The sequence below is a fragment of the Scyliorhinus torazame genome, chromosome 22, assembly GCF_047496885.1.
Source record: "Scyliorhinus torazame isolate Kashiwa2021f chromosome 22, sScyTor2.1, whole genome shotgun sequence".
In the NCBI taxonomy this organism is placed as follows: Eukaryota; Metazoa; Chordata; class Chondrichthyes; order Carcharhiniformes; family Scyliorhinidae; genus Scyliorhinus; species Scyliorhinus torazame.
This window is the reverse complement of record NC_092728.1, coordinates 6,983,276-6,998,330: the sequence shown is the minus strand read 5'-3', so window position 1 is coordinate 6,998,330 and position 15,055 is coordinate 6,983,276. Positions and strand designations below refer to the sequence as shown.

The 15,055-nt window shown below is 53.9% G+C and overlaps 1 protein-coding gene across 5 annotated transcripts in view; it reads left to right on the top strand.

The window, feature by feature from the left end:
• Positions 1–15,055, top strand: part of LOC140398891 (cyclin-dependent kinase 16-like) — a 237,160-nt gene that overhangs the window by 209,197 nt on the left and 12,908 nt on the right. For all 5 annotated transcript variants that reach the window (XM_072487845.1, XM_072487844.1, XM_072487847.1 and 2 more), the window contains 2 exons: positions 5,195–5,251; positions 10,658–10,772. In XM_072487845.1, the coding sequence (XP_072343946.1) occupies positions 5,195–5,251; positions 10,658–10,772 (172 nt within the window). The remainder of the gene's footprint in view (positions 1–5,194; positions 5,252–10,657; positions 10,773–15,055) is intronic.

Sequence of the window (15,055 nt, the reverse complement as noted above, 5' to 3'; positions counted from 1 at the left end):
GGGGGTGCACTCAGCTCGCTGTCTACACTGGGAGTGCACCGAGCTCGCTGTCTACACTGGGAGTGCACCCAGCTCGCTGTCTACACCGGGAGTGCACTCAGCTCGCTGTCTACACCGGGAGTGCACTCAGCTCGCTGTCTACACCGGGAGTGCACTCAGCTTGCTGTCTACACCGTGAGTGCACTCAGCTCGCTGCCTACACCGGGAGTGCACTCAGCTCGCTGTCTACACCGGGAGTGCACTCAGCTCACTGTCTACTCCGGGAGTGCACTCAGCTCGCTGTCTACACCGGGAGTGCACTCAGCTCGCTGTCTACACTGGGAGTGCACTCAGCTCCCTGTCTACACCGGTACTGCATTCAGCTCGCTGTCTACACCGGGAGTGCACTCAGCTCCCTGTCTACACCGGGAGTGCATTCAGCTCGCTGTCTACACCGGGAGTGCACTCAGCTCGCTGTCTACACCGGGAGTGCACTCAGCTCGCTGTCTACACTGGGAGTGCATTCAGCTCGCTGTCTACACCGGGAGTGCACTCAGCTCGCTGTCTACACCGGGAGTGCACTCAGCTCGCTGTCTACACCGGGAGTGCACTCAGCTCGCTGTCTACACCGGGAGTGCACTCAGCTCGCTGTCTACACCGGGAGTGCACTCAGCTCGCTGTCTACACCGGGAGTGCATTAAGCTCGCTGTCTACACCGGGAGTGCACTCAGACCGCTGTCTACACCGGGAGTGCACTCAGCTCGCTGTCTACACCGGGAGTGCACCCAGCTCGCTGTCTACACCGGGAGTGCACTCAGCTCGCTGTCTACACCGGGAGTGCACTCAGCTCGCTGTCTACACCGGGAGTGCACCCAGCTCGCTGTCTACACCGGGAGTGCACTCAGCTCGCTGTCTACACCGGGAGTGCACCGAGCTCGCTGTCTACACCGGGAGTGCACCCAGCTCGCTGTCTACACCGTGAGTGCACTCAGCTCGCTGTCTACACCGGGAGTCCACTCAGCTCGCTGTCTACACCGGGAGTGCACTCAGCTCGCTGTCTACACCGGGAGTCCACTCAGCTCGCTGTCTACACCGGGAGTGCACTCAGCTCGCTTTCTACACTGGGAGTGCACTCAGCTCGCTGTCTACACCGGGAGTGCACCCAGCTCGCTGTCTACACCGGGAGTGCACTCAGACCGCTGTCTACACCGGGAGTGTAGAGGATCTGACACTCCCTGTTATATACAGAGAAAGGGCTTCCCTGATTGGGCCACTGATCACCCCCCCTCCCCTCACAACTACCGTGTTTCACCCTCCCAGGGTCTGTGTAACACCCCCAGGGTGATTGGCCTGTGTCGGCACTGTCAGTGGGTCACTCGCAGGGGAGTGATGATCCCTCGCTGTGAGGGACGCTCTGGAGTTCCTCAGTTGATGCCGGAGTCTGTCTCCTGTCTATCTGCTGAGTGCTGCCACCCCCAACCTCTGAATGGTGTCTGCATCGGGGGCGTTTGATCTTGGACCATTGGGGGGGGGGGGGGCTCCACAGGGGGTGGGGGTGCAGGCAGAATAACGTGACAGAGGCTTCAAATATATTAGGTCTGACATGTTTTAATTGTGAACATTTAGCAATTCCATTTCCCCTAGCTACCCATAGTCACCATCCCCCCACCCCAGTGTCCACTCCGTGCTCCTCAATCTTCTTGATCTAACATAGTGCACTGCTCCGTCTAGCTGAGTACCCAGGAGGCACATCAGAGACGGCGGCAGGCTGCTGCTGTCCATACCCTGGGCCCTTGGCTGATGTCCTCTGGTGGGGCTGGAGCTGGAGGGCTCCCTATTCTGCTCGCTGCCCTTGAGATGCGCCGGTATCAGGAGAGGGGATTCAGAGGAACTGGAAACCACCGTCCTCTCCGGGTTGGCCTCCAGCGCTTCCTCCTCCCGGACGGTGCCCATAAGGTCCTAGGGGGTGTCCATGGGACGGAGAGGCAGCTAGAATGAGCTCCAGGGGCTCCTGCGATATCTGGCTCCGCCGGTCCTGGCACCTCCCCGTTGTCTGCACCATCGTGTCAATGGCCTCAGCGATGCTCCTCAGTGACTGGGCCATGCTCTGCAGAACCTCGGCAATGTCCCTCAGCCACTGGGACGTGATGACGAGGCCCTCAGCCATGGTCGGCACAGAATGAGCACTGGGGTGCTGAGAACAAGCATGAAGATCAGATGTGGGGAGGGTGCGAGGTGCCAACCAGTGATTTATGGGCGGGGGGAGGGGGATTTGAGGGGTGGCAGGCGGAACTGATGCCAGGGGAGAGGTGGCAGCTAACCCTGGCAGTCCGGCGGAGGTCATTGGTCTTCTTCCCACATTGAACGCCGATCCTCCCGGTCATGCTGCCCTCCCAGGCGGCATTGGTGACCCTGCTGCTGGCTCTCCGACCCCCCAGCGGAGCAGGGTGCCCCGCCTCTCATCGATGGCGTTTAAAAGCAGCACCTCCTTGTTAACGGCGAGACGCCTGAGGCGCGGGTCTGGCGAACCCACAGTGAGACAGCCAGTGATGGCGAGACGCTCGTGGGGGCTCATTTTCGGCAGGAGGGGGCCGTTTGGGCCCTCGAGGCTGACATCCCCCCCCCCCCCCCCCCACCCCCCAACCACCAAATCAGTACCATCATGGCAGATCATGGGCCTCAGCTCCGTTTTTCCTGCACGTTCCCCGTATCCCGGAGAGACCAGGGACGGGAGCCTCCGTTCCCCCAGCCGCGTGTCACTCGGCGCTGCGCCATTCGCTGGTGGCGGGATTCTCTCTCCCACTCTCTTGTCATGTGTCTTTGAAGCCGCCTCACGCCGCTGGGAATCCCGCTGGTGTGGCCTCACTAAGCCCCTGTATAATTGCAGCAAGACATCCCTGCTCCTGTACTCAAATCCTCTCGCTATGAAGGCCAGCAGACCATTAGCCTCCTTTACCGCCTGCTGTACCCGCGAGCTTACCTTCAGTGACTGATGTACAAGGACACCCAGGTCCCGCTGCACACTCCCCTCTCCCAAATTATAGCCATTCGGATAATAGGCTGCCTGCTCGTTTTTGCTACCAAAGTGGATAACCTCACATTTATCCACATTAAACTGCATCTGTCATTCATTTGCCCACTCGCTCAACTTGTCCAAATCACACTGAAGCATCTCTGCATCCTCCTCACAGCTCACCCTCCCACCCAACCGTGTCATCTGCAAAGTTGGAGATATGGCATTTTGTTCCCTCATCTAAATCATGAATGTATATTGTGAATAGCTGGGGACCCAGCACCGATCCCTATCGTACTCCACTCGTCACTGCCTGCCAATTGGAAAAAGGCCCGTTAATTCCTACTCTTTGTTTCCTGCCTGCCAACCAGATTTTTATCCAACTCAATCCACTGCCCCTAATCCCATGTGCTTTAATTTTACGCACTAATCTCTTATGTGGGACTTTGTCGAAAGCCTCCTATTATGATCCCAACAGTGACCAGGATACCGAATCCCCAATATTTGAGTTTATTTGGAAGACTGTGCGGAAAGACTGATTCGCTCCAGGAGAGATTGCACAAAGAAACAGGGATTTGGTATTTTTAAGATCAAAACTTTATTATGATTAAAATATTAACTTTTATTTTATTTTTTTTAAATTTAAATTTAGAGTACCCAACTCATTTTTTCCAACTAAGGGGCAATTTAGCGTGGCCAATCCACCTACCCTGCATATCTTTGGGTTGTGGGGGCGAAACCCACGCAGACACGGGGAGAATGTGCAAACTCCACACTGACAGTGACCCAGAGCTGGGATCGAACCTGGGACCTCGGCGCCGTGAGGCAGCAGTGCTAACCCACTGCGCCACCGTGCTGCCCTAAATATTAACTTGTATAACTTCACACCCGAAAGAACAGTTTACATTTACCCCTTAAACACTACGACTCAATTCCCCATTGAGCAACTAGGAAAGAAACACACGGCTCCCAGTCTTTCTTACTGTGGGAGAATTGTGGACTCAGTTTCAGGCAGATCAGAATTCAACTTCTCTCACCAAAGATTTCTCCAAAAACTGCTTCTCTAAAGCTTTGCAAAATCTCTCTCTACATTCCTGGATTCCATCCGGCCGTGACTACATCTCCAGAAGCTGAATTCTCCGTAGCCCGACGCCAAAATCAGGATCAGCGATTGGGCAAGAATGGGGCAGGCGCCGGTTTGCCGCCTGATGGGCCGGCTCACCCGCGATGCTCCGCCCCCGATGGACCGAGTTCCCACATGTCCAGCGCCGCCACAGTCGTCCGGGATCCGTGCCACTGGACGGGGGGGGGGGCTTCTGCTAGGGTCGGGGAGAATGGTGGGGAGTGGCCAGTGGGTGGGCTGTGGGGCCGGAGTGGGCCGATTAGGGTTCCAGCATGGTCAGCGTCATGTTTTCCGGCGTGATCGGTGCAGGCCAGCCCTGCACGTCCGGGACCCGGCGATTCTCCGGCCATTTTCAACGCGTTCCGCAAGCGTTTCACGCAGCGCCGGTGCTAGCCCCTCACCAGTACCGGAATCGATGGGGGGCTCACGCTGATTTTCCCATCGTGAAAGTCCCGCGGATTCTCCACTTAGCCTCAGAAACGGAGAATCCCGCCCATTATCTCTGCAGGCTGCAAAGCACATTAACTCCCCAGGGACTTCCCCAGGTCAAACCACAGCCCATTAGTCCAGACCGATAACACATTCCTTTGTCAATTTCACCCTCTGGCTGCTAAAAGCACCCCAAGCCCCATGCAAAACACAATTATTTTTAAGCAAACATGACCACTGCAGCCAAACACACTCTACCGCAGGCGTTTAACTCTTAAATAGCCCAACACTTTGAATCCAATATTCCTAAAGTCATCCAGACGTCACACTTCTGAAAGTCCAAATAAGCCACATCCACTGGCTCCCCCTCATCAACTCGGCAGGTTACGTCCTCAAAGAATTCCAGTGGCATGATTTCCCATTTCATTAATCCAGGCTGAGTCTGTCCGATCCTGCCACTGTTTTCCAAGTGCACAGCTATTAAATCTTTTACAATGGAGTCTGGAATTTTCAAGAAGATAGGGTGAGAGAGAGAGGTATTGAAAATAAGGAGGATGATTAACAGCAACGATCGGTTTAACAACGCTGTAACTGTGAACAGCAGTGCCTGCCTTTTGTCTGCCTTCTAACTCTCTTTTCTCACCTTGCAGTCGGAGATTGGGTTCGGGAAACTGGAGACCTACGTTAAGCTGGACAAGCTTGGGGAGGTAGGAGCTGGCCACCGAATCTTTCAGAAGTTGAAAAAGCCCTGGCGCCAAAACCTTCCTTCCATTGTAGTTGTGAGCGGGAGGAGAAAACGACGGGGGTTTTGTTTCGACAGCCTCAGAGAGCAGGGTTGTGATTCCTGCTGGGCTGCCTACCTCGCCCCACATTCGTCCTCCGCTCTTCCAGATCCCTGAGATCTCTGTCTGTGTGTGTTGTGATGGATGTAGGAATTTTAGATATATTGTATTACACCTATTTGGTGAAGTAAGGGTTAGCGTGTGTTTGACTGCTGTGGTCCTGCTTTTGAAGGATTAGGTTGGAAGACAACAAAGCTTTTGGGAGCCAGAGGTGCGGTTAACCGTCGTAAAGAGCTTGGGCGATTGCAATTTTGTTTCGATTAAGAGGATTCCCCGGGGAGCTCATTCGTTTTCAGCTTGGCGAGGCGGCGGGTTGGATTGTCCTCTCCCCCAGCCACCTGTTTCCCATCAGGGTGCCGTTCGCTGGTAGCGGGTTTCTGCCCCCCCTCCCCCCCACGCTTATCAATGGGATTTCCCGGTACGCTTCCGGCGGGAAAAGTGAATACCGACGACCAGAGAATTGCTGGGTGGAGCTGAGGCATCAGCCTTTTTGAGACATTGGGCTCGATTTAACCACCGCACTTGCGCCGCGCCGGTTAAATAGTGGGAAAGGCCAAAGATCAAGATTCGCACCAGGTGTGAATCAGTTTGCCATCTAATCGGCCCGTTCCCGATGGCGATCTCGAACAAACAAGGCAAGCATATCATTGACCCCAATTTGCACTAATTTCCATCTCATCAGTGAGATTGAAGTCAAATGTAACGGCCTCCAGAGAATTAACCGTCTCCCCAGTGAGTAATCACGCGGGCGTCGTTTAGTACTCCTCCTTAAAAACGTGAAGTTGCCGCCATGGTTGTCGAGGGGAACTGAGGAGGGGATCGGCCATTTCCATTTTTGGGCATGTAGCTCAAGGGAACTGGAGCTGCTGCCCCAGAGCTCGGGGGGGGGGGGGGGGGGGGGGGGGAACAAGGGAAGGCTTTTCATCTGTGAGGCCTTCAAGCATCTTTAAATATTGTGGATACCCATAACAGGGGCCTTTCTGTCCTCCCCAAAACTCCCAGGACAGAGCCCTGTTCCTGGCTCTGTGCTGAAGGTCACTTTAACTCCCTTTGACTGGGAGCATCCTCTGGCTTCACAGCTGAAGATTATTCATAATAAGAAATTGGCCTTGTTAGTTGTGTGAGCACTTCACCGCTGCAGGTTGTGTTTCCTGCTGCTGCTGCTGCTAGCTGCAGATGCCTGGAGGCTGCTGCTGGTGGCTGCAGATGCCTGGCGGCTGCTGCTGCTGGTGGCTGCAGATGCCTGGAGGCTGCTGCTGGTGGCTGTAGATGCCTGGAGGCTGCTGCTGCTGGTGGCTGCAGATGCCTGGAGGCTGCTGCTGCTGGCTGCAGATGCCTGGAGGCTGCTGCTGCTGGTGGCTGCAGATGCCTGGAGGCTGCTGCTGCTGGTGGCTGCAGATGCCTGGAGGCTGCTGCTGCTGGTGGCTGCAGATGCCTGGAGGCTGCTGCTGCTGGTGGCTGCAGATGCCTGGAGGCTGCTGCTGCTGGTGGCTGCAGATGCCTGGAGGCTGCTGCTGCTGGTGGCTGCAGATGCCTGGAGGCTGCTGCTGCTGCTGTTTCCTTTTTCAGTAGCCTGAAAGAAGAACAATTATTTCTAAGATATGTGGATCCTGGAACACCGGGCTCAGGGAGTGTATGAATCCAGAGGTTTGAAACAAGAAGAAGCTGCAGGACCTGGGGCGCGACATTGGTCCTGATGAAGATGTTGGAGAAATGCTTTTGCAGATTGCTGATGCTTTTGTTGCTGGTGTGGTGAGTGCTGCGTGTAACTGGGGCAGCACGGTAGCCTTGTGGATAGCACAATTGCTTCACAGCTCCAGGGTCCCAGGTTCGATTCCGGCTTGGGTCACTGTCTGTGCGGAGTCTGCACATCCTCCCCGTGTGTGCGTGGGTTTCCTCCGGGTGCTCCGGTTTCCTCCCACAGTCCAAAGATGTGCAGGTTAGGTGGATTGGCCATGATAAATTGCCCTTAGTGTCCAAAATTCCCCTTAGTGTTGGGTGGGGTTACTGGGTTATGGGGATAGGGTGGAGGTGTTGACTTTGGGTAGGGTGCTCTTTCCAAGAGCCGGTGCAGACTCGATGGGCCGAATGGCCTCCTTCTGCACTGTAAATTCTATGATCTATGATCACCGCGGGTTAAACACGCTGGAAGTCAAGGATGTTCAACCGCGCCTTGAGCGTCAGTGGAATATGTGGATGTCAGGATTTGGTTCTGGTGAGATTGGGCCGTGTGGGGGGGGGGGGGTGCTGCTCCTGGACGGAGAATCCATGGAACAACCAACAAAAAACACATTGATGAGAAGATCATTTCTACGACAAAGCTCTGGACATGATAGCACATTCTCAGGCTTATCCTCCGTTTCTGTTGAGTCTGCGAGGGGCGATACCGTGTGTTCAGTTTATTTGTGAGAATGAGCTGCCGCACACCTTGAAGGACCCGGCCACCCATCAGGCTGAGGAGGAGCCCAGAGGGGGAAAGCCAGCGACGGCTCATGGTGTACTGGCATCTTTCGAGGAGGTGACGGACCAGCACGTGCCGCAGGAGACTCCGTCCCAACAAGGAAACAGTGCGGAGCTGTGGGCCTGTGCCACGCCCTCCCGGACATGGCACCCCCTGGAGCAGGAGGACACACGTTCCTCATGGCCGCGGAGATCACCGCAGCGCTGAATGTCTCTGCCACCAGCTCATTCCAGGGAACCTGTTCAGCATTTCACGAGCTACAGTCCACAAGTGAGGTCACGGATGCCCTGTATGCCCAGGCATTAGACTTTTATCAACTTTTGAGCTGGACCATGCCCACCAAGATGCCCGGTTGCAGCATTCTCCTCCATTTCTGGGTGCCCCAGGTTCAGGGGGTAATTGATGGCACACGTCACCTTGCCCGCGCCGGGCATCAGGGACTGCCCTTCATTAACATAAGGGGGTTCCACTCGCTGAATGTTTAACCCGTGTGCGATGACCATCTCCGGATCACACATGTGGGTGCATGCTTCCCAGGGAGTGAGCATGACAGATATATCCTGGGACACTCGGAGATCCCCGGCATCATCGAGGACCACCCCAGGATCTCGTGGGGGATAAAGGGTACTTGCTGAGGTCCTGGCTGATGACGCCAGTGCGGAGGCTGGAGACCGAGGCAGAGAACCGATACCATGAGGCCCATATTGCCACCCGTACTGTCATTGAGCGGTGCATCAGACTGCTCTAAATGCAGCCCCGGTGCCTGGACCACATTGGAGGTGCCCTGCAGTACACCCACAAAGGGTCGCCCGCTTTCTGGTGGTCTGCTGCTCCCTCAACACACTGGCACAGCAGCAGGGCGACATACTGGAGGAGAAGAACAACTCACTTGCGGCAGAGCATCTGGGTGAAGGGGCAGTGGATCCTCAGCCTTGTTGCTGGTGACTTCTCTCTCCTCGGCCAACCCCGCGGTTTCCGGGGCCCGTTTCGCATCGGGGGTGAGGACTCGGATCCCTGGTATCCCCCCCCACCCACCCCGTCTTGCCATTTTCCCGCTTATTATGGGCTATCTTATCCTGCAGGCACAAAGAGAGGACATTGTGAGCCTCACGCTTGATGTGTCGGTGGGGGGGGGGGGGGTCTACAGAAGGTGGCATGTGTGGACGCCACAACTGGACATGATGGGGTTATGCTGGTGGGTGCCAGGGAGTGCTGTGGAACAAGCACAAAGATTGGATGTGGGGAGGGTGCGAGGTGTCAGCCAGTGATTTGTGGGAGGTGGTGGGGGGTTGAGGGGTGGCAGGCAGAACCAATGCCAGGAAGAAGGTGGTAACTTATCCTTGCAGCTTGGTGGACGCTGGTCCTCATGGTCATGCTGCCGCACTGACAGCCACTGCCACTGTCTCCCAGGCGGTATTGGTGACCCCGCTGCTGGCCCACCAACCCCCTCGGGGGAACAGGATGTCCCGTCTCATACTGACAGCATTGAGAAGCCTGGCCAGGTCGGCATCAAAGCGAGGAGCTTTGTGCGCGGCTGTGCTTGTGCGTTGACTGGGAGGGAGTAGTGAGGAAATGTTTAAAAGCAGCTCCCCCTTAGTGGTGAAACACTGAGGCGCGAATCTGGCAAATCCATAGTGAGACAGCCAGTGATGCGAGACGCTCATGAGGGCTCATTTCCAGCACTAAGTGCTGTTAAATACGACCGTGATCTCGTCAATGTGGCCGTCGGGAAGCACCCCGCCAATCGCTCCCGAAATGACACTTGGAAATGTTTCCGTGGCTGACGCTGAGACCAAGTGAGGCAATTTGTCCTCCCTGAAGGTGAAAAGAGATTAACGGTATTTAAAGTGGTGCAAACTTGTCTGAGGAGGAGGAGGAACTGAAAAAAGCCAGCTGAAAACAGCTTTTGAAAACATTCAGCCAGAGTTTCTGTCAGGAGTCAGATCTTTTCTGTAGAGCAGCATCAAAAGATCTCTTTCTCAAAGAATATCTCTGTAATGTGGGTAATCCTCTGTGCCATTGGTATTTAGGGAGGATTGGGAACTGAGATGGTTTATTTTTGTGTTGTTTGAGTGGGAGTAAAGATAGCAGTTCAGGGTTATTGCGTCACTGTACTGATTAGCATTGTTTCAGGGGTAATTTATTTTCTGGTGTGATGTTAAAGATATTTTAATCCTGTGTTAATAAAGTTTGTTTTAATAAACCCTATTTCATCGTAAAATCACTGCTGGAGCGAGGAATCCTCTCCTCACAGTCTGACACACTTAAATTAGAATATTGGGGTTTCTCCCGTATCCCAGCCACTCTCGGGGTCTGGTTCAGGATTTTAATAGTGTGTGTATATGTCTGTGTGTATGTGCGTGTGTGCACGTGTGTGTGTACGTGCATGTGAGTGCGTGCACATGCATGTGTGTGTGCATGCATGTGCGTATGCGTGCAGGTGTATGCACGTGTGCGTACGTGGATGTGAGTGCGTGCGCATGCATGTGTGCACATGTGTATTTGCAAGCACGCAGACATGGAGTGGTGGTGGGCTTGGGCAGGAGGGGGGGCAGGTTATTTGTCGATGTCCACTCTATTCTTCTGGACCCTCTATCCTTCTGGACCTTCTGGCTCAGCACAGAGCAGGAATGGTGCCTGCAGCCATATGGCTCTGTGCTCTCTCCCTGGCCTGCATCATGGGAGATCTAACCTGCTCGGTTCTCGTCACAGACCGAACAAAGAGGGATTCCCTCCCCTCCCCCCCTCCCTTCCCCACGCTGCTCTCAGTCCGATTGCCGACTCTCTCCCTCTCTGCCCCCTCTCTACAGGGCACCTATGCAACCGTATACAGAGGGAGGAGTAAGCTAACGGACAATCTAGTGGCACTGAAGGAAATCCGATTGGAGCACGAGGAAGGAGCACCATGCACAGCCATTAGGGAAGGTAAGGACTGCTCGTGTCCCCATCCCTCCCTGCGTCTTTCTGTGTGCAACCCTGCCTTCGACTTCATTCTGTCTTCACGGTGCGATGCTGTGACACCAGCTCCAGCTCTTCCTCTACTGCGAGCTTGCGTGTTTTTCAATAAGTCCTGGACTCTGTGCTGTCACATGCTCTGATGGAAAGTTCTGATAGACTGAGTTGCTAATCTTATTTGGAGTGTTGGTTAATGACGGGTGGGTGATTCCCCCAGCGAGTGTGTCATTATTGACGAGGGGATTCCCACAGCGAGTGTGTCATTATTGACGAGGGGATTCCCTCAGCGAGTGTGTCATTATTGACGAGGGGATTCCCTCAGCGAGTGTGTCATTATTGACGAGGGGATTCCCTCAGCGAGTGTGTCATTATTGACGAGGGGATTCCCTCAGCGAGTGTGTCATTATTGACGAGGGGATTCCCTCAGCGAGTGTGTCATTATTGACGAGGGGATTCCCTCAGCGAGTGTGTCATTATTGACGAGGGGATTCCCTCAGCGAGTGTGTCATTATTGACGAGGGGATTCCCTCAGCGAGTGTGTCATTATTGACGAGGGGATTCCCTCAGCGAGTGTGTTGTTATTGACGAGGGGATTCCCTCAGCGAGTGTGTTATTGACGAAGGGATTCCACTCGCGAATGTGTCGTTATTGACGGGGGAATTCCCCAGCGAGTGTCTCCTTATTGACGGGATGTTTCCCCCAGCGAATGTGTCGTTATTGAAGGAGGAATTTTCCAAGCGAGTGAGTTGTTTATCGTCCGGGTGCTTCACCCAGCTAGTGTCTTGTTATTGACGGGGTGATTCCTCCAGCGAATGTGGCGTTATTGACGGTGATTTCCCCAACGACTGTCTCGTTATTGACGGGGTGATTCTCCGACCGTGTGTGTCGTTATTGACGGCGATTCCCCCAACGAGTGTCTAGTTATTGACAGGGTGACCCGCCAGTGAATGTAGCCTATTGATGAGGAATTCACCCAGGGAATATGTCGTTATTAATGGGGGATTCCCCCCTGCGGGTGTGTCGTTACTAATGGGGTAATTCTTCAAGCAAGTGTATCGTTATTAACATGGCGATTTTCCCAGCGAATGTATCGGTATTGATAGGGGGAATCCCTCCAGCGAGTGTGTCGTTATTGATGGGGTGATTCCCCCAGCGAGTGTGTCATTATTGACAGGGGTTTCCCCCAGCGAGTGTCATTATTGACAGGGGATTCCCCCAGCGAGTGTGTCGTTATTGATGGGGTGATTCCCTCAGCGAGTGTGTTGTTATTGACGAGGGGATTCCCTCAGCGAGTGTGTTATTGACGAAGGGATTCCACTCGCGAATGTGTCGTTATTGACGGGGGAATTCCCCAGCGAGTGTGTTATTGACGAGGGGATTCCACTCGCGAATGTGTCGTTATTGACGGGGGAATTCCCCAGCGAGTGTCTCCTTAGTGACGGGGTGTTTCCCCCAGCGAATGTGTCGTTATTGAAGGAGGAATTTTCCAAGCGAGTGAGTTGTTTATCGTCCGGGTGCTTCACCCAGCTAGTGTCTTGTTATTGACGGGGTGATTCCTCCAGCGAATGTGGCGTTATTGACGGTGATTTCCCCAACGACTGTCTCGTTATTGACGGGGTGATTCTCCGACCGTGTGTGTCGTTATTGACGGCGATTCCCCCAACGAGTGTCTAGTTATTGACAGGGTGACCCGCCAGTTAATGTGGCCTATTGATGAGGAAATCACCCAGGGAATATGTCGTTATTAATGGGGGATTCCCCCCTGCGGGTGTGTCGTTACTAATGGGGTAATTCTTCAAGCAAGTGTATCATTATTAACATGGCGATTCTCCCAGCGAATGTATCGGTATTGATAGGGGGAATCCCTCCAGCGAGTGTGTCGTTATTGATGGGGTGATTCCCCCAGCGAGTGTGTCATTATTGACAGGGGGTTCCCCCAGCCAGTGTGTCATTATTGACAGGGGTTTCCCCCAGCGAGTGTCATTATTGACAGGGGATTCCCCCAGCGAGTGTGTCGTTATTGATGGGATGATTCCCCCAGCCTGTCTGTCATTATTGACAGGGGATTCCCCCAGCGAGTGTCATTATTGACAGGGGATTCCCCCAGCCAGAGTGTCATTATTAACAGTGGATGCCCCCCAGCCAGTGTGTCATTATTGACAGGGGATTCCCCCCAGCCAGTATCATTACTGACAGAGGATTCCCCCAGCCAGTGTATCATTATTGACAGGGGATTACCCCAGCCAGTCTGTCATTATTGACGAGGGGATTCCCCCAGCGAGTGTGCCGTTATTGACGGGGGCATTCCCCCAGCGAGTGTCTCGTTTTTGACGGGAATTCCTCCAGCGAGTGTGACGTTATCGACGGGGTGATTTCCCCCCCCAGCAAAAGTGTCATTATTGACAGGGGTCCCTAACGAACAAATGTTTCATTATTGACGGGAATTCCCCCTTCGAGCAGGGATTCCCCCAGCCAGTATCATTACTGACAGAGGATTCCCCCAGCCAGTGTATCATTTTTGACAGGGAATTACCCCAGCCAGTCTGTCATTATTGACGAGGGGATTCCCCCAGCGAGTGTGCCGTTATTGACGGGAATTCCTCCAGCGAGTGTGACGTTATCGACGGGGTGATTCCCTCATCAAATGTGGTCATTATTGACGGGGAAATTCCCCAAGCAAGTGTGTCTTTATTGACGGGGTGATTCCTTCAGCGTGTTTGTCATTATTGACGGGGGAATTCCCCAAGCGAGTGTCGTTAATGACAGGGGAATTCCCCAAGCAAGTGTGTCGTTATTGACGGGGTGATTCCTCCAGCGAGTGTGTCGTTATTGACGAGCTTGGCACGGGCTTGGAGGGCCGAAGGGCCTGTTCCTGTGCTGTACATTTCTTTGTTCTTTGTTTTGTTCTTTGAATGCCCCCAGCGAGTGTGTCGTTATTGACAGGGGAATTCGCCAAACAAGTGTTTTATTATTAACGGGGGATTCCCCCAGCCAGTGTATTATTATTGACAGGGGATTTCCCCAGCCAGTCTGTCATTATTGACAGGGGATTTCCCCAGCGAGTGTGCCATTATTGACGGGGGCATACCCCCAGCGAGTGTCTCGTTATTGACGGGAATTCCGCCAGCGAGTGTGACGTTAGTGACGGGGTGATTCCCCCAGCAACAGTGTCATTATTGACAGGGGTCCCTAGCTTACAAATGTTTCATTATTGACGGGAATTCCCCCATCAAGCGTTGCGTTGTTGACGGGGTGATTCCCTCATCAAATGTGTCATTCTTGACAGGGGTCCCTAACGAACAAATGTGTCATTATTGACGGGGGAATTCCCCAAGCAAGTGTGTCATTATTGACAGGGGAATTCCCCAAGCGAGTGTGTCATTGACGTGGGAATTCCTCAAGCGATTGTGTCATTATTGACGGGGTGATTCCTCCAGCGAGTTTGTCATTATTGACGGGGGAATTCCCCAAGCGAGTGTGTTGTTATTGACGGGGGAATTCTCCAAGCGAGTGTGTCGTTATTGATGGGGTGATTCCCCCAGCGAGTGTGTCACTATTGACAGGGGATTCCCCCAGTGAGTGTCATTATTGACAGGGGATTCCCCCAGCCAGTGTGTCATTATTGACAGGGGATTGCCCCAGCGAGTGTCATTATTGACAGGGGATTCCCCCAGCGAGTGTGTCATTATTGATGGGGTGATTCCCCCAGCGAGTGTGGCATTATTGACGGGTTACCCCAGCGAGTGTCATTATTGACAGGGGACTCCCCCAGCGAGTGTGTCATTAACAGTGGATGCCCCCAGCCAGTGTGTCATTATTGACTGGGGATTCCCCCCCAGCCAGTGTGTCATTAATGACAGGGGATTCCTCCAGCCAGTGTGTCATTATTAACAGAGGATTCCCCCAGCCTGTGTGTCATTATTGACAGGGGATTCCCCCAGTCAGTGTGCCGTTATTGATGGGGTGATTCCCCCAGTGAGTGTGTCATTATTGACAGGAGATTCCCCCAGCCAGTGTGACATTATTGACAGGGGATTTCCCCAGTCAGTGTGTCATTATTGACAGGGGATTCCCCCAGCCAGTGTCATTACTGAAAGAGGATTCCCCCAGCCAGTGTATCATTATTGTCAGTGGATTCCCCCAGCCAGTCTATCATTATTGACGAGGGGATTCCCCCAGCGAGCGTGCCGTTATTGACAGGGGCATTCCCCAGCGAGTGTCTCGTTATTGACGGGAATTCCTCCAGCGACTGT